This window comes from Monodon monoceros, unplaced genomic scaffold (assembly GCF_005190385.1).
Source record: "Monodon monoceros isolate NGI ecotype Baffin Bay Population unplaced genomic scaffold, NGI_Narwhal_1 Super_Scaffold_6, whole genome shotgun sequence".
NCBI lineage: Eukaryota > Metazoa > Chordata > Mammalia > Artiodactyla > Monodontidae > Monodon > Monodon monoceros.
In genome coordinates this window covers 34,407,420-34,425,964 of record NW_021703783.1, presented here as the reverse complement: position 1 = coordinate 34,425,964, position 18,545 = coordinate 34,407,420, and the positions used below count along the sequence as shown (strand labels likewise).

The 18,545-nt window shown below is 42.2% G+C and overlaps 1 protein-coding gene across 3 annotated transcripts in view; it reads right to left on the bottom strand.

Moving 5' to 3' along the window:
• The window catches only part of ANO6 (anoctamin 6), a 211,974-nt gene that overhangs the window by 14,131 nt on the left and 179,298 nt on the right, over positions 1 to 18,545 (bottom strand). For all 3 annotated transcript variants that reach the window (XM_029204419.1, XM_029204417.1, XM_029204418.1), the window contains 5 exons: positions 17,759 to 17,984; positions 16,538 to 16,707; positions 16,242 to 16,339; positions 9,666 to 9,796; positions 2,239 to 2,444 (listed from right to left, as the gene is read on the bottom strand). In XM_029204419.1, the coding sequence (XP_029060252.1) occupies positions 2,239 to 2,444; positions 9,666 to 9,796; positions 16,242 to 16,339; positions 16,538 to 16,707; positions 17,759 to 17,984 (831 nt within the window). The remainder of the gene's footprint in view (positions 1 to 2,238; positions 2,445 to 9,665; positions 9,797 to 16,241; positions 16,340 to 16,537; positions 16,708 to 17,758; positions 17,985 to 18,545) is intronic.

Genomic DNA, 18,545 nt, shown 5'->3' with positions numbered 1-18,545 from the left:
GCTTTAGAATGAATGATTTTATACCAGACTCCTGCCTGATGCCCTTTCATATCCCTGGTGGCTGTTCTCTTCTTCCTGCTTCCTAAAAGTTCTCCTATTATGGGAAGCTAGCTATTGTTTGCACATGAGATTGGCAAGGCACAAATTAGGTATGTGAGGGGATAATATACATGTTTCATTCTTACAGAATTATACGCAAACATGAAGAGGAGCTGCATCTTGGAAGCTGTAACAAATTTTAATATGGAAAAAAGGATTGTCCATAGTTTAATAGATGATCGAATAAGCAATTTTTCTAGGGTATAATAAAACAATGCCCGAGTTATAAGAAAAACATCTACTGAATGAAAACAGTAGCACCAATTAGTGGGCGTGTGTGTGCCTGTGTGTGCACACGTCTTAGAGACACAGCCAATACTCCATCTGCGCTAACGGCGTGGAGCCATGCTGGCGGCACGAGGAAAAGGTGCCTCATACGATCAGACCAGGACGCTTGAGTAATGGGGAGTAGAAGTCAATTGAATTTTCTGGTTTGCTGAAGGTCAAACAAAAATGCTTTTAGTTTCAAACCTTGTTGCTAAAAATTTCAAGCACACAAGTCCACGTTCCTGCCTGGCTTCGTGTCGTATAGCATATTGAACATGACAGATGCGTACTTTTATGACTGTGGAGCTTGAAAGGCCTCGCTGTCATGTTTCTGAACATCAGCCTACGTTTCGCAGCACAGTGGATGCTGAAGGTGGGGACTAGCTGGGTGTGTGGAAACCGACATAATCTAGCGGTTGTTTTGTGTGTGATTTGCCAACTTTCTCCAAAAAGGAGGGACAGCATGCAATCCAGATAAATTGAGGGTTCTTGGGGGGTGACAGCTGGGTTCCAGATAACTTGTCTTATTGTGTAAAACTGTGACCATGGTCCACACAGTGACACACTGTAAAATTCTTGTGCCTCTAGTACTGACACCTGGCAAGGTCTACATTGTCACTGTGAATGATGATGTGTAATGAAGGTGATAACAAAGCTGCTAACATTCCATGAGGACCAGGCTCTGTGCATTCCATGCACTAACTCACTGAATTCCCTAAGCCCCCTTTGTGGTATATAATAGTCTGAAAATATATGATAGGGAATTACTCGATTTACAAACGATAAAATGAAGCTCTGAAGGGTTAAGTCTTGGCCCAAGATCGTGCAGTTGGGAAGCTGCAGTGCTGGGAGGCACAGCTCAGGCACTGCCCAACTCCGTTCTGTTTCTACAAGTGCTCGTGGGAAAAGGTGGCGGATGCAGGGTAAGTGTGACTTGATTAAGAAGTTGTTAAAACTGGGATATCACTTCGGTGGGGACTGTAACCTGGGAGTGAAACTGGCAGTGAAATAAGGGAGGAAATAGCCCTGGTTGTACGGGCATTTCTAGGGAAGGCGGTTCCCTGATGGGCTGGCATGGGAATTGCTCTGCTTGCCCGCCCCCTGTTGGCCGGTGAGGGCAGGGGTAGGAAAAGAGAGAGACTGTTCAGACTGGTCCATAATCAGTACAGGTTGTAAACAACTGCATTCTATTCCCTCATCACTCAGACACATGCAGGGCATGAGAATGCTTAGCTTATGACCAACAGCGGGTAGGAAAGACCACAGGTGGTGTGAGGAGAGATGAGACGTGCCCTAAATCTACCTCCTCAAGGAACCTCTGCCCCTGGGCACGAGGAAGGCAAGGAAGGGCCGGGAATGCACAAAGCGTTTATACTTCATCATCAAATAGTTCCTATTTTCAATTCGTCGTCTGGAATCTACAGTAAAATATGGTGGCATGATTGTTGTTATTTTAGGGTCTTCAAACTCTAAATGGATTGATTTCTATCTCCATTATAAAAGCACTGTTGGGTAACGCCTTTTACAGTCACGTGAGGATTAAAATAGTACTTACTGTTAATACTATTACCACGTTTCTATTGAATAAAAACTAGCAAATGGGCAACAATAGCTTAATGGTCACTATTCTTAGCAACTGCCTCTGTAAGAGGTCTTGTAATTCACCAATAATAATAATACATAATGTACAATAAACAAAATACATTAAAAAATAACAATTACAGTTATAGCAACTATGCTGTTTATATGAATGACAGTATTAGCATCTTCCTCCCATATTATGAAATACCAAACACTGGATTCCTTAGGAAGCAACCCTAATGCATTTTTGGACTTTTCAAGGTCTTTGCCCTGTGAAGCCTATTTACTCACATTGGTCACCACAGCCAGAATTGCTATTCCTTGCATGATGGGCTGCCATGCTCCGATGTCCTGGGCTTTTTCTGGCACCATGCGTCTATACTGCGTAGTCAGTTTCCACGCGTCCACTCTTATTTCCAATATATTGTTCACCAGAGCCAACAGAGGGGCCAGTGGAAAAGAGGCCACAAATAAGGTGACGAACCCAAACTGAATAACTGTCAATGGAATGGACATACATCATGGAGTGGTGGATGGATGGAAGGACAACACATATTCCTTTACTCTTATTAAGAAAGAGAAAGGCAAACAGTGAACTACATCCCAAAGAGAAAAGACATTCGTGGTAATAATAATGTTCAACAGTGAAAGAATCCAAAAAAAGAATCCAAAAGACAAATATAAAACCTCTGGAAAGGAGACTAATGATAGCCTGTTTCTTTCACATCTATACACTTCATAGGAATAACATATTTAAAAATCTTTAATCAACCATACTTATTTGCTAGTAATAAACTTGGGATACTCTAAGCATATCCTTCATTCTCAGTGTAGAAATAACAGAATGTTGGAAGAGGATTTGTGATTTAGGGTTAAAAAACAGAAAAGGAGTATTGTGGAAATACCTAACAAGCTAAAAAGAAATAAGAAATGTACCGAATGTAAATTTGGGAAGCCTATGTTTGGAGAATGCTGGAGGAAATATGCTGAAAATAAGCAAATGCACAAGCTCCCCTGAGTCTGTGAATCCAAGTGCAGCACGTTCAGAGAATTTGGTATATTATTACAAATCATGGATATGTATGCAGTAGGTGTCTTAATAAGTCAAAATATAATCCTTTCTCAGGAACTTTTATTTCGATATTGTTGCAGTCTATGCGGTCACAGTAAGTCAAAATTGGGGTGGTGGCTTAGAAGTTCTTTCCCTTTGTCTGTAATTTACGTGGCTTCGCTATAGATGGGGCAGCAGAGATCTGGGGGAAGCTGTACCACGGGAAGGTAGGGTTAGCTATGATAAGGCCAGAGATCTAAAAAAGTTTCACACCCTTCTCTCCTAACTGGCAGACCTTTCGAGTGAACTAGCATAGGGATGTAACTAAGACAGTGGCTCAGAGGAAAATTTACAGGCCCTTTAGGGCTATTGCTCAGCCAAGCGGCAGGGATCACTCTGGCCAGGAAGGGCAAGACTCTGGAGGCGGTGGCTGGGTAGGAGAAGCTGGCAATCGCTTCTGATACGAGAGGCCAGAAAGTGTCACAGAAAAGCAGTCAGGGTTGGAAAGATCTGGCCAGTCTACAGGCCAGGCAGGAGCCGCTGTATTCAGGGAAATCACACAGGCAAGGACCAGAGTTCATGACCTTATAGAGTCAGCAGCATGTCACCGAGCAGTGATGTCAACATCTGTGTCCATGATCCACCCAACCCTAAATGAAGTCCTCCACCTCCAGGGGCCAGGCAGGTAACAGAAATGTGTGGAATGGGTACAGTAACTGGCAAACTGGCAAGTGGATGTCCTAATGGAAGGAACTGCTCAGAGGCACCATATTGGAACGAGGGCCCAGTGCTGCCAGATCTCCTCACTATTGAAGAGAAGCCAGAAATTAGGACTTTATTAGCAGTAAAGCCAGTTAAAAATCCAGAGGAGAAAAGATACCATTCATAAAGACAACAAAGGCACAGACTGTTTAGAAATAAATTAGTGAGAAATGTTAAGATGGTTATGATAATTGACTTAAAAAGATAAAGAAAAACAAATAATGATGAATGAATGGATGCACCATACTGTTAATTGGGAAGACTCAAGTTTGGGGACATGTCAGATTTTTTTCTCCAAAATAAAGCTTAGAATTTGAATGCAAATTTAGTTAATAATCCCAAATGGATTTAAGAAAAAAAGCTGAAAGGTGATGCTAAAGTTCTTCAAGAAATATATACAAGTACACAAGTGAAATAATGAGGAAGGATGTTTAAAGTGACAGTGTTAGGGATATTTCTGAAAAAGGATAAAATGGGACCAGCTCTAAGACATATTAATGTGTATTACATTGCTATGGTAACAGTTCAGAACTAGTGCATTCACAGACAGTATGAATTAAATAGATTTCAAGAACAGATGCAGATATTCATGGGATTTTAGTATATTATAAAAATGATGTTTCAAATCAGTGGATTCAAGTAATGGAGTAATTAGCTAAATCATTAGAAGAACTGGTATGGAGTCCTCACTTTTGATATCAAAATAAATTCGATGCATTAAACATTTTTAATTAAAGCACCAGAAAAAAACCAGCATGGTATAATCTGCTCTGATATTCAAGCGAGAAGAACGTTCTAAACAACTGTTGAAACCAAGAACAAAAACAAAGGCCTATCAGCTCAGCAAGGCAACAATCATCCATTGTGAAAACAAAAACAACCCTTGCCTGAAACTTTCTCATGACCCTGAATTGCTCTCTGGTACCTTCTATGCTTTCTTCTTCACCTTAAAGTCAAGTTTCTCAAAGAAGTACCTGCGCTGATGATTCCTCCATCACTCAAAGCTCTGCATCCTCTGTGGCCCTCACCACTGCACTGAAACTTGTCTTGCTAACTCTGTTGGTGGCTGTGCACGCCAAAGCCAAATGTACTTTTCAGTCCTTGTTTATTTGATTACTAGGCAGCTTCCCCCACCCCCCGCCCCCTGCCCCCCCCCCCCATCCCGGCAGCTTTTGATATGGCCAAATATTTTCCTCTCTGTGGAATGTTTTTCCCCCTTGATTTCTGTTTACTTAAATAGTTTTAAAAAGCCAAGGTAGAAGTGTGTGTGTACACACACACACAGATATACATTTTTAAAGATATCTAACTATAGTGCTTCTTGTATTTTTTTCCCACAGTACCGGCCATTAAGGGGACTTTATTAGCTCTTGCTTTTTTGCCTCCCCCTACCCCTTTGCATTATGCTTCTGTAGTCAATATTCGAATCCCTTTCAAGGAAGTTGATAGCCTTCTCTGCTAGTTTTCTCTCAACTGTTCTGCTATTCTCCTTTCTCTCTGGGGATTTTTCTTCTCCCATTTACCCTTTAAACGCCCCTTTCCTCAGGGCTTCATCATCAACTCTCTGCCTAGCATGCCCGAATCACCCACATGGTCTCACCCGCAGCTCCTCTGAGTTTCGGGAGATCCAACTTAATAACAGACATCGCCCCTCAGATGTCTCACAGACACCTCACACTCAAAATATCCAACACAGAACCATTTCTTCAAAACCAACTCCTCTCCTTACATTCCACCCTGCATATTCACTCTCCTAGAAGTTATCTTCATAATTCTATTCCTCACCTGCCATACTAGTCATCTCTTGAACACCTATCAAATCTGTCTCCTTTTCCTCAGCCCACAGCCTCTATGTAGGTGCTTACCACTTGTTGTGTGGGTTACCTGGTGTAGCCCCCTGAAATACCCTCTCCCCACCAAATGCAGGCCCCACCCAAAATATTATCTTCATTCTGCTACCAGAATAATCTGATCTTCTTGGACATAAACACTATGCAATTCTCTTGCTTACAAATATTCCAAAGTATCCCTGTTTCTTTAAGGATAAGTTCAAGTCTCCTGGTTAAGCACACAAGACCCATCATGATACAGCCCTTGCTTACCTGATATTCCCCCCTACGGATCCTTTGTTCTAGCCATACTTTGTTTACTTGCCGCTCTCTGAACTGGCCAAGCTGTTTCATGCCCTTGTACTTGAAATTGCACCCATCTCTCTCCGTGAAATGTCCATTACCTCTATCGCACTTTAGATAGCTACCTTCCATTCACCCTTCAAAATCCAGTTTAAATATCACCTGCTCTAGGAAGTCTGATTTGTGTTCACCTGCTTAGCAATCCACCAAGTACTCACCATCCATTGTTTGGCCCTGGGAGGCCAGATACCAAGTCTTAACTTTTCTTGGTATTCCCAGCAATTGATACAGTGTTTGGCAAAGCAGTTGCTCAATCGTTGTTAGATGGATGGATGGATGAATGAATAAATGAGTAAAGAGATGAGAGGCCTACAAATCCTCGCCAGTCACCTAGTTGCCATTTTGGAAAGTTCATCCTGCAAAGATGAGGAAATGTCAGTGCAGGTGGTGGGAAGAAACAGAGCAGAGATGGGGGAGTGGGGGAAGACAGGCCTGGTCCTGGAGAGAGAGTGCAGAGGAGGCCTGGGAGGGTGTAGCACTGGAGAGAGAGGGAAAGAGAGGGGTAGGTGCAAGGAGATGTTGAAGAACAAGTGGTATTAATTACAGTAAATTAAATGGAGAAAGTTATATATGAAGGTAAGATCAAGTGAACATGCAAGGGTGAAAGAGGCAGTACCAGAGACAAGCAGGGCCCACTTCATCACTTAACTGCATTTCATCTGTAGCACCCGCCCACTGGGAAGGCATCATCAAGTTCTCGAGAGACTGGTGTTTGTGCTGTACGGTGCTCTACGTACAAAATGGTATCCTGTGGCTTTTCAGATTTTAAGACTGACAGACTATTTCTCTTAGGTCCCAAGTCTAAGTTCTCAGAAGTCAGGACCATACACCTGGGGAGGCAATTCTGGTTAACAACCCAGGCTTACTCTAATAATCTCAAAGGATGGTGGGGAATTCACTAAACAAAATAAAGAAATTTCACTCAAAACACATAAGCCCCTACAGAACCTGGCAGAGGCCGCTGGGGCAATGCCACTGTAAACTCAACCAACAGTTGTATTTGGGTGTGTTGGGACTCCAAGCTCAAGTCACTTAAATATTTATGAGGGTCCAGGCAGGGGTGTCCCAGCTGAGGACTGAAAGATGTAAAGGCCTGAGTGCTAACTTCCAACAGGACCAGTCTAGCCAGGGAGACAGGCATGCACACACATACCATCAAGACAAGAATCAAGTGCTACTGATGCCTAGAGAAGAGAGCAGAAACTCTGTGTGGCAAGTTGAGGGTTCCTGCTGAGGCTAGGTAGGAACTCTTCCAGGTAGAAAAGAAGAGAAAGGGTTTTCAGGCAGAGGGGAGTTGGAGTTCCCTCCACGGGGCAGAGGGGACCAGAGCTGGTGGCTGGGCGCAAGGCCTAACTATGCAAGGGTGGAAGGCTCCAGTGCTGTCTGTCAGAAGACGTTTCCCTTCAGTAGTCAAGATGCAGAATTAAAAAGGTAGATGGTGCTGTCATTAACGAATACAGGGAAAATTGGAAGGAGGAAACTGTGGGGATGAGCTCACCCCCAAAGGCACTCTATGTTTATTTTAGAGGAATAAAAATAATTCAAAAGGCATTTGGAAATTCTATCTCCCACAAACCAAAAGAACAAAAACATAGATTTCACTCTGGTGTTGAATACAGAATAACAGACTGCCTACTCTCAGAAACTGACTGATTTTTCTAATTCATTAAGGATTATTTAGATAATAGGAAAACAATTTAATAAATCTAAAAAACTGGGGGAGGGATAAATTAGGAGTTTGGGATTAGCAGATAAAACTATTATATATAAAATAGATAAACAACAAGGTCCTACTGTATAGCACAAGAACTATATTCAATATCCTGTAATAAACCATAATGGAAAAGAAAAAAAATTTTTTAATCTCTCTATAACCACTGTTATTCCATCCTTTCTTATAGGGTAGTGTGAGGCTGAATTATTCTATTATTATTATTTTTAAATATAGCTCCCTGTGCTAAAGAGTAGGACCTTGTTGTTTATTTTATATAAAGTATCAATAGTATGGATCTGTTAATCCCAAACTCCTAATTTATCCTTCCCCCCACCTTTCCTCTTTGGTAACGATAATTTTGTTTTCTATGTCTGTGGGTCTATTTCTGTGTTGTAAGTAAGTTCATTTGTATCATCTTTCTAGATTCTACATATAAGTGATATCACATGATATTTGTCTTTCTCCGTCTGACTTATTTCACTTAGTCTGATAATCTCTAGGTCCATCCATGTGAGGTCAAATTATTTAGTTGGTAATTATTTTAATGAGACTATGAAATTCTACAAGTCCTATCAATTTCTCCCCAAAGCATGACCATATAACTTTTCCTTTCAATACCATTTATTTGACTAACTACAGAAAAAATAACTTTTCCAAGTTTTTCTGTGTGTGTTAAAATAACAAATGATATTCTGCCATAGAATGCTGTTATTATTAATGCTGATAATAGCTCCAATAAGAAATATTTACAGTTGTGTCTCATTTTGGAATAACAGGTAATTGTCTTGTAGTTCTTTTAAAAATAAACAGAATAAATAAATAAACATAGCTTCTACATTATTTACTGCAGCTACACCGTTAATGGAACCTGGTCACGAAACATAACAAAAGCAAAAATGAAATTCAAATCAGACTCCCGGCCGCAAAGCGTTGTTGACTGAAGAAGCTACAAAATGAACCTTTCACTCACTGAAGGAAGCAGGTGCGTTTCCATGTATAATGTATATTTTTAAAAGCAATTATTTTGTATATAGAATGTGATTTAATAAAAACCTCCCTCTATCTGCAGACTGACAAACAGGAACCACAAAGGGGTGTCTCTACAAATACACAAACCCCCATGCATAAATGCAAAGCCTGTCAAAATCCTTTCCTGTTCTCCTAAGCTTAAAAAACTGTAATTCAACACAGTGGTGAGCTGAAAGGGCACAGATACAAAACATGTCTATTGTTAGCCTTCTATTAGATAAAAGTGTGTCATGCATAATAGAAAAGATGGTGTTTCCTATGGAAATCTATTTTGAGATGCATCCATTTAAAGGCAACTGAGAGCTCAAAATCAAGTTCAACTGAAGAGAAACAGAGCCCAAGTAAATACAGAAATGCACAAAGACATTCGAGAAGGAGGAGACCTGTGCTAAATCTTAATTCCGGGCCAGCAAAATAGTTCCGAATTCAAGCCGGTGATTTGCCCTGAGGTCATTCAAGGAGCCAGGCAGAAACCACTGGCCAGAAGACATAGATATAATGTCAAAGGCAAGTGTGAGATGTGGAGGGCGGGGGGGGACCCTGTGACCCTTGCTCCCACAGGCTTTCTGCACAGGCTTGCTTATACGACTGTTCAGAAGGGTATTGGCCAGCAGCTGTGCTGCATGGACTCCAGCCCAGGCTGAGTCACATCTAATAATAGCTCTGAGTTCGTTCTTAGACAACATGGTTAGAATCCTCCAACAATCAATGGTGAAGACATACCTCGATGAATATTCCATTTCATTGCTGGGTAATAAATCTTCAGTTTTGCACAACATAAATGTTGACAAAGATACACACAGTCACCTTATTTGAAAGCCTGATTGTATAATTTTACCTAGTGGAGAAAAACAGACTCCTCTTCATTTCAATAGGCTAGATAATTATCTGGCTCTATAATCGATGCTTTGAGGATCCAAAACATGTTCCAGTGTAATTCATATCACCCAAAATCTCATTAGCGACTTACTCATTTCAAGGTATTCATAAAATAATCCCAGTTTGCCCATGGGCTGCAGATGGTAGTCCTGTTCCCATCGTGGGGCTTTCTTTTCTGCTCCCGAAACTGTGCGACACCGTCCAATTAGATTCATGACCCAGCTGCCAAAAAGATCAAATTATCAATCAGAATATTGTCAGACCAAGGGCATAAAAGTATTACTGATGTTTCGAGCTGAACACATCATCTTCCCAAGAATTTAATTTCTTGTTTTCAGGCTCAATTTCTTTTTTTTTCTGCCTCCCTACCCCAAAATATTTTGAAAAATAGTATTGACTACATACCTGGCTTTATCCAAATTGTAACTACTATGATTTTTCCTCCTACCTCCTTTTCATATGGGCATTTTAATTTTTAAAAGATACTTTCCCTCATTTGATTAACTTTAGTTTTTTTTTTTCCATTTCCCTGCTATTATCGAAGATGGTCTTTCCAGACTGAAAATCACCAGAGAAAATAAACAAAGCATGGAGGCCAGTGTGGTCCGGGGCTAAGAGGAAAATAAGTCTGTTGGTGGTGGGGGGGTGGAGCCTAAGAGACCACGGTGAGGATTTGGGCCGTTTTTCACTCTGAAGGAAGTGGGGAGCCACTGAGGGGCACGGAGCAGAAAAGGGACATACTTTGACACCAGATAAAACAGGTCCAAGACCCTACTTCCAGCTGAACAAATTAAAGACCAAAGAAGTGACATGCTTCCTCAAAGTCAGTGCAGAGCTTGCAGGAAACACAGCCCCAACTGGCGGCCCAGTGCTCTGCCCCCTACTGGATGCTGCCCTGCAGAGCAGCCTGGTGTCTCCTCTTGGGTTATGCATTTTTCTTTCTCAGAAGCTTGTGAGCCAAATGAACGCGTCCCCACTTTTTTTTATGTTTAGAGATACCTCTTTTTTTAAAATTTATTTATTTATGGCTGTGTTGGGTCTTCGTTTCTGTGCGAGGGCTTTTTCTCTAGTTGTGGCAAGTGGGGGCCACTCTTCATTGCGGTGCGCAGGCCTCTCACTATCGCGGCCTCTCCTGTTGCGGAGCACAGGCTCCAGACGCGCAGGCTCAGCGGCCATGGCTCACGGGCCTAGTTGCTCCGCGGCATGTGGGATCCTCCCAGACCAGGGCTCGAACCCGTGTCCCCTGCATTAGAAGGCAGATTCTCAACCACTGCGCCACCAAGGAAGCCCCGTCCCCACTTTTTTTAATGGCAATTTGAACTGAAAGGAAATCGGAAACAGTTGGCAGTGAAACAAGGTGTGCACCTGTAGCCTACAGGGCTGTTGTCCCGAAGCAACAGCTGGCTTGTGGTTTACTTGTCAACTTCATCAGAAGACGCACGACAACAAACAACTTAGCATCTGGCTAAGCTCCAGATGACGACACAGCACGTTTGTGTGGATTTCACTGTGAAGACCATTGTATACATTGCACGTGAACACGCGTGTGTACACACACACACACACAGTGTTAAGAGGGGAATTAAAAATAGGTGACCATGGGCTTCCCTGCTGGCGCAGTGGTTGGGGGTCCGCCTGCCGATGCTGGGGACGCGGGTTCGTGCCCCGGTCCGGGAGGGTCCCACATGCCGCGGAGTGGCTGGGCCCGTGAGCCGTGGCCGCTGAGCCTGCGCGTCCAGAGCCTGTGCTCCGTAGCGGGAGAGGCCGCAACGGTGAGGGGCCCGCGTACCACCAAAAAAAAACAAAAAACAAAAAAAAACTGACCATGATGGGTTGCCCGTTGCTACTGATCTCAGTGTTAACTGTTCACTGACCACTCCCCCAAGGTTTGCTAAGGGGAGATTTCTCTACAATGAAACATGGTCCTGGCTTCACAATCTTTCCCCACTTCTTTCTTCTATGACATTAGGGGAATAGCAGGAGGCTGTGGAAGTGGAGGGGATATGGACTCAGACACTCCTGAATCGGAATCCACACTTCATTGCTTATTCGTTATTTAACTTCAGTCAAGGTTCACATAAAATGGGGTGATAAAACCTACACTGCCCAGGGTTGTTATCAGGATTAAATGATTCAGAACAGGTGAGGTATTTAGCAAGCTTCCTAACATCAAAATCCCCTGTGTGGGATCATCTTTTGACCAACACAGCCTAACTGGCTGAGGCCAACAGTAAACGCAGCCTAAGTGACTCAGCATCTTGACTCGGATCTCACTCCAGCACTTACAAGAATGATGTGGAACGCTTGTTGCTGGTGCTCCTTCCTAGGCCACAACCCAGAGCTCTGTGATCAGTCAAGTCTGAGGTTTGGCCAGGAATCCGCAGTTTTACAGACATTCCAGGGGCCTTGTTGCGCACGTGGCACCGAGGACCGCACACATCCATCACCCATCATGACACCCAAACTCAAGATCACTGGTTTCTACTGGTTTGCTTTTCACTCTGCCTCATACTTCCAGCCTCAGCCTCTTGCGGAATCCTCTCCATGCCCCAGAGAAGCAGGTCTTTTACTTTCGGGGACCCAAACCCATGATGACTTGGATTCAGGATGAAACTTCTGTCCTGGCAGCCACTTGCATGACTAACTCATCTGGTACTTGTTTCTTGTACCGTACTGCCTCCCCCCCCCCCCCGCCCCCAATCATATTAGGTCAAATGAGAAGAAATGACTAGCTTGCTTTTCTGATCTTCGACTCTGAGCCTCTTGTTCAGCCTGAGTTGAACCACTCATCAGTAGCAGGAAATCTTGGGTTACAGTCCATTCATCACTGCCCTTGGTCTTTTGGATAGTCTATTGGGTTATGACTCTAGTACAGGGATATCAGTCTGACTGCACATGAGAATCACATACAGAACTTTAAAAAAGTACAGACACTGGATACTTCTTCCCCTGGCCAAGGCTGGAAGCTTCCTCCCTCTACCAGGGGTTACAAAATAATTTTCTTAGCAATTGACCACGCATATTAGTGTAACAGTATCATAACAAATTGCTCTTTACTGAGTACTTATTATGTGTAAAGCATGGTGTGAAGCCCTTTACACCCCATTTTGTCTTTGTCTCCTCATTATCACATTTAATCCACATACTAATCACCATTTCTGTTTAGGACATTGCCACTGGCTAATTTTGAATACAAGCATCCTTCACCATCTGAATCTATTTTGCTCCTGAGTTTACTGTTCCTGAATTTTAAGACCGAGTGTGTACAGTGAGGGATCCCTGCATTTACGATTCTCTTATTGTATGTCTCTGATTCATTCTCTAGCCAAATCATATCTTGAGAAGAGACATTTCCTCTTGTTTAAGAGTTTGCTTTTTCTTATTATCTGAATAGCGAATACTGAATGAGGAAAATATAGAAAACATATAAAGAAGAAAATTACAGCCATCCATTATCTAAACAGCAAAGGACAATGCTAAGGCATTTTGGATATTTAACTCTATTTTTCTTAACATTTTATCATAAAATTTCTCCAGAGCAAGCAGCTTAATACAGGAGTTGTACTAGCCTTTTTGTCAAGTACAGAATAAAATTCCCAGGCATGCCCCAACTATCAAAAAAGTGAGGCTAGGAAGGCCAAAGGGCTCTAAGCTTCTTCTCAGGGTCCAACAAACAATTCTATTAATTTACTGATGTTTGTATTTGAAGCATATGAGTCACTCATTCACTCAGTTGGCTCTTACTGAAGACCTACTAAATGCCAGGTGCTGACCCAGGTGCTGGAGAGACCCCACCCCCACCCCCCACCCCCACAGATGGAGCCTGGATCACAGCACCATGTGGCCTTCATTTGCTCTGAGAATCCTAGTCAAGGACCCCAAGTGGAGTTGGGGGTGGAGGCAGGTGAGTATATGGTGAAATTCATTTCACGATGTTCCTTTTGACATATTTAAATGGTGTGAAAATAGCTACTAAATTTTATAAGTTTTCCCTTCCTATGTATTATTGGGATGGGTGTAGTTTTGGGTAGCAAAAGTAACTGATATATCTTTAGTATGTTAAAAGTTTGTATGAAAAAGTAGGAAGGAAACTGGCACCTTTACAAAGAGCAGAAGCAGTGATGGGAAGAACCCAACCCACTCTCTAATTTGCCTAACATTTAGCGCAGGTGTCCCCAACCCCCAGGCCATGGACTGGCACTGGAGCACTGATTTAGTGCTCCGAGTTTTCAAACAAGGCTAGTAGTATAAATATCTGAAGGCGAAGTTCAGCTCACTGGAACTTGCAACAATGTGCTTACTTGAAGTGAACAGACTACAGATACTATAATACATCCTTTGTTTTAAAATATTTCATGTGAACAAGTTTCATTTTGGATGAATTTCTCAGTGAGTACCCGTTTAGGAAATATACTCTTCCCCTTGATCGTTTAAGTCAGAAAATAGTTCACTGACAACAAATTATTCATAAAAATTTAGTGTTAAATAGTTAACCTATTTCCTTCAGAAAGTGCTTTTTTTTTGGTAATGAGTTAATAAACCTTTCCTCTATTTGATATATTAATTTTCACATAGAAACATAGTATTATTTGCACATGACCTACTTTTACTCATTGGGAAAAACCTAACTGTGAGCCCAAGGTAAGGGCTGTCTACTGCACAGCAGGGCAAAAAAATATTCATTTCACAGCTAAGATCAGAATCTTTTTTTGAGGGGGACGGTTTGAAGTGGGGAAAAGGGAGATGTCTTTGTTTATAGACAAACACTGATAATTCTCACTGAAGATGGAGGATAAAGCCCTGGTGAAGAAATGTGGAAGGACACACTGAAATCCAGAGAGTTTTTGTTCTACAAAAACAGAAAGAAAAAAAAAAAAAAGAATTTAACTGCTCTACAAAGAGAATGAACAGAAACTTGGTAATGAGGGAGAGAGAAGAAAGGTTAGGGGAGGGAAGAGAATGAGAAGGAAGTTGGACGTGACAGGAGGAAGACAGGGCAGAATGGCAGGATTCTGGAGCCTACAAAGAAGGGTGATAAGTAAATAACAACAGCATCAAAATTCCCAGGTGTATAGTGGGATAAGGGACTAAAAAGATGGAGGTTCTGCATTTCGAAATTCAAGTTGTTTGAGTTTCTCCTCCATGCCCCAAAACATCAGTAAGTCCTGCTCGTGTGAGTGGTTTTGCAGGTCACTGAGAAGGCTGCACTCTGGTTCAGGCTGACAGGAGCAGAAAGTACAGGAGAGGGAGGCAAGACAGAAGAGAGATCAACAGTTTCGTGAGAACAGAAACTCAGAGCCAGAAATTATCTTGAAAAGGTTAATGTAGTAGGCAGAAAAACGGTCCCCCCAAAGATGTCCATATCCTAATACCCAGAACGTACGAATTGTGGTTGCAGATGCAGTTAAGGTTGGTAATCAGCTGACTCTAACAGAGACGAGCCTGGATTATCCAGGTGGGCCCAGTGTTATCAAAGGGTCATTAAAAGTGGAAGGCGGAGGGAGAAGAGAAGGGAGGAGTGATGGAGGCAGATGTGACCACAGAAAAGAGTCACAGACCTGCAATCTTGCTGGCTGTGAGATGGAGAAAGGAGGTCATGGACCAAGGGATGCGGGTGGCCTCTAGGAGCTAGAAAAGGCAAAGATACAGATTACCACAGAGCCTGAAGGAAACAGCCCTGCCAGCACCCTGACTTTAGCCCAGTGAGACCTCTGCAGACTTCTGAGTTCCAGAACCACAAGACAGTAAATTCGTTGTTGTTTTGTGGGGCTTCTTCCCCCTATTTTCTTCCTATTGCCATTGAGTTTGGGGATACTTGTTGAAGCAGCAACAGAACACTAATACAATAAGCTCCTTGAAATATGCAGAAATTGCAGATGGCACTGGACTCGTCCACTCTGATATGGGATCGGACTTATGCGAAAATTAAAAAGGACGGGGTGACCTCAGCTAACATCTGTTCTTCTCATTTCTAGGAAAAGAACAGTAAGTCAAAACTTTCGTAGTTATTTTAGACATCCGTCTCTCAACATGCTATGTAACCTGGTGCCTTAGGACCATAAGAGAACCTCTGTTCTTCAAAGCACGTGGGTTTGGAGCCATGGGGTTTTACATTTGAACCCCACAGTAGCCTCTTATTGGCTACACGAACTTGGGCAAATCACTTAACCTCGTTAAAACACAGATTCTTCATTTGCAAAAGGGAGGTAAAAATAAGGACTGTTTGGATGATTAAATGACAGGGATAAATAAAGCACTTAATACAGTGACTGGCACATACTAGAACTCAGCAAGTTACTATTACTGATTTTTAAATGCATGTGTAAAAGGAGGAGAGAGTTGTAAGAAGTTGTGGAAAAACTGAGTTCAAAGCTCCAACAAGAGCCATCTCTCAAAGGGCTATGATCCAACAGCCACCAACAATGGGCTAATAGGCAAAAACTACAGCAGATGGGGGTTTTTGTTAAATATAAAGAAGGAGGTTTTAAATATAATTATTAAACACTGGATATATGTACACTGTCGGTTGGATCATCTTATCTGGAGACCTTTAATAAGCAGAGGGTCTACTCCATTTTAGAAGTGGCTGCATGCAGCTAGACATGCAGGGAAATGACTTGGATGGGTGGGCCGTTCTATCCCTAAGATCACACAACTCGGTACTCACGGAAGTAACACCTCTTGTATGTTATTCCAGATCGCTTTTCCTCCCATGATGATTATCAGCTGTGTTGTCAGCTCAAGGAGACAGCCACCTGGGTCACACTGAAATATTAAAAAGAAAGTCCTATTTAAATGGGTCTAACATGAAAAAGTCATTCATTTTATTTTTTCTGATATTCTTGTTTAGGCTAAAAAACAAAAAATCTAAGGAATGTACAATGAAGAAACTCTTCACTGAGCAACTGAGAGAAAACATGGAACAGCTTAAAGTGTCAAGAGAACACAATTCTACAGTCACACCTCTTCATTTCTGTATTTTCCGAGCCAATAAACTGGGTCTCCTGGATAACCCACAAATTTGCCCTTAAAGAATGCGATGTAGAAACACGAAGAGTAGTAGTTGACAAACTGGAATAAGAACATCTTCATGGTTAGGCTGTTCTCATAGTCAGTCTGGGTCCTTGGGAGTTCTGTAGTTAAAAGAAATGTTAAGATTTTAAAATTGTGAACAGCTTTGAGACAGTAATCAAAGACACTGATACATGAGTTAACATGATTTAAAAAAATACAATTCACAGTTTCCACTTCAGCTGTTTTGAATTTCTTAATATAGCGACTATGTTAATTCCAAGTTTACACATTGTTGTAAGAGTTTCTCCCCCATGAACACAATATCCCACAAGGCAGAAAACAGTCAACTTTTCCTTAAAATTTATAAGCACAATGATATCAAATAGGCAAGAACTGTCTCCTTTCAACGTAAGACAGAAAATTAAAGTTGAACAGCCTGCTAAATGATATTCTCTTGTCCTCCTGAACTGCAATAAGGTAGGCCTGTTGAAGAAAACAAACAAAACACGGGGCAACTTGCTAGAAGAATCTGGGGAGGACAAAACAGGTCATCCTTCTAGTTTAGAATTTAAATCTGTCTTATCATTTTCAGAAGATGACCACTCCAAAGATGACCATTTGGAGAATGACCCAGCCAAATGCAGCATGTGGGAAGCGCTTAACTTTGGCTGCTAAGCAGCTGCCTGGGATACAAGCCAGAGAGAAGAAACCTTTAGTATAAAAGCCAGAGCTGATGAGAATGAAGCTATATTAATATGAACAGCGTGGGGGGAAGACACGAAACAAACACTGTGATTGCTTGTCCTCTCAGCAATGCAGGAGCAGATCTGCCACTGGAACCATGACCCTCTTCCACTTGTTTGCAATACAGAGACCATTTACTTTCAACAATAGGGTACATGATCTAATGTAAGTGAAAATATTATTCAGCACTGATCTGTTTACATAGAGCTTGGGCTTTATGATGATCGTCTTTGCTTTGTCCCTCTTACTAATGCAAAGCTGGAGATAATTCATTCCTCGTACAGGCTGGAGAAAATATGTTTACACTTGAAATCTTCTAAAAATTGTAACATACTGGAATTGAAATGCCTAAAACATACAGTCTCTATTTTTACCTGATTCTAAAAATGGCTTGGAAATCACACTATATATATAGCAGGCCCTTACCAAAGTTAGTAATCATGATTGCCACTTTCTCATATATGGTGTTCAGGATCATGATGATGATAAAGCTGATGAGGGAAGCGGTGACGGACGTGGCCATCTGTGGAGTCAGATACTTCTGGATTGGGTCTGTTCCATTAAGGTTTTTGGGAAGTTTTGCAGAAAATACAATGAACACTGAGAGCCTGTAGACGATGATCCCGATAACTGAAGCAATGATCAAAAGGATCTGAAAACACAATAAACACAGCAGCATGAGACTCACAAATGATTATACTTTTACACTTAAAAACTGGCCCCATGCTCAAATGGACAACATGCATTGTGAAGTGATGTAAATCTCACATCAATGCCACAAGAGAGGTGAAAATCAAGCACGTTAAATTTCAAAGAAAGGAGAAGAAATGATGGCAGTCAAAAGAATTGGTGCGGGCTTCCCTGGTGGCGCAGTGGTTGAGAGTCCGCCTGCCGATGCAGGGGACACGGGTTCGTGCCCTGGTCCGGGAAGATCCCACATGCCGCAGAGCGGCTGGGCCCGTGAGCCATGGCCACTGAGCTTGCGCGTCCAGAGCCTGTGCTCCACAATGGGAGAGGCCACAACAGTGAGAGGCCCACGTACCTCAAAAAAAAAAAAAAGAGTTGCTGCACCCACTAATGGAAGATATTAACAGCAGGAGCAGCTGTGAGCAGGGAATGAGAGGGTCTGTGGGAACTCTGTACTTCCTGTGAATTTTTCTGTAAACCCAAAAGTGCTCTAAAAAAGAAGGCCTAATAAAAAGAGGGTGGGGGA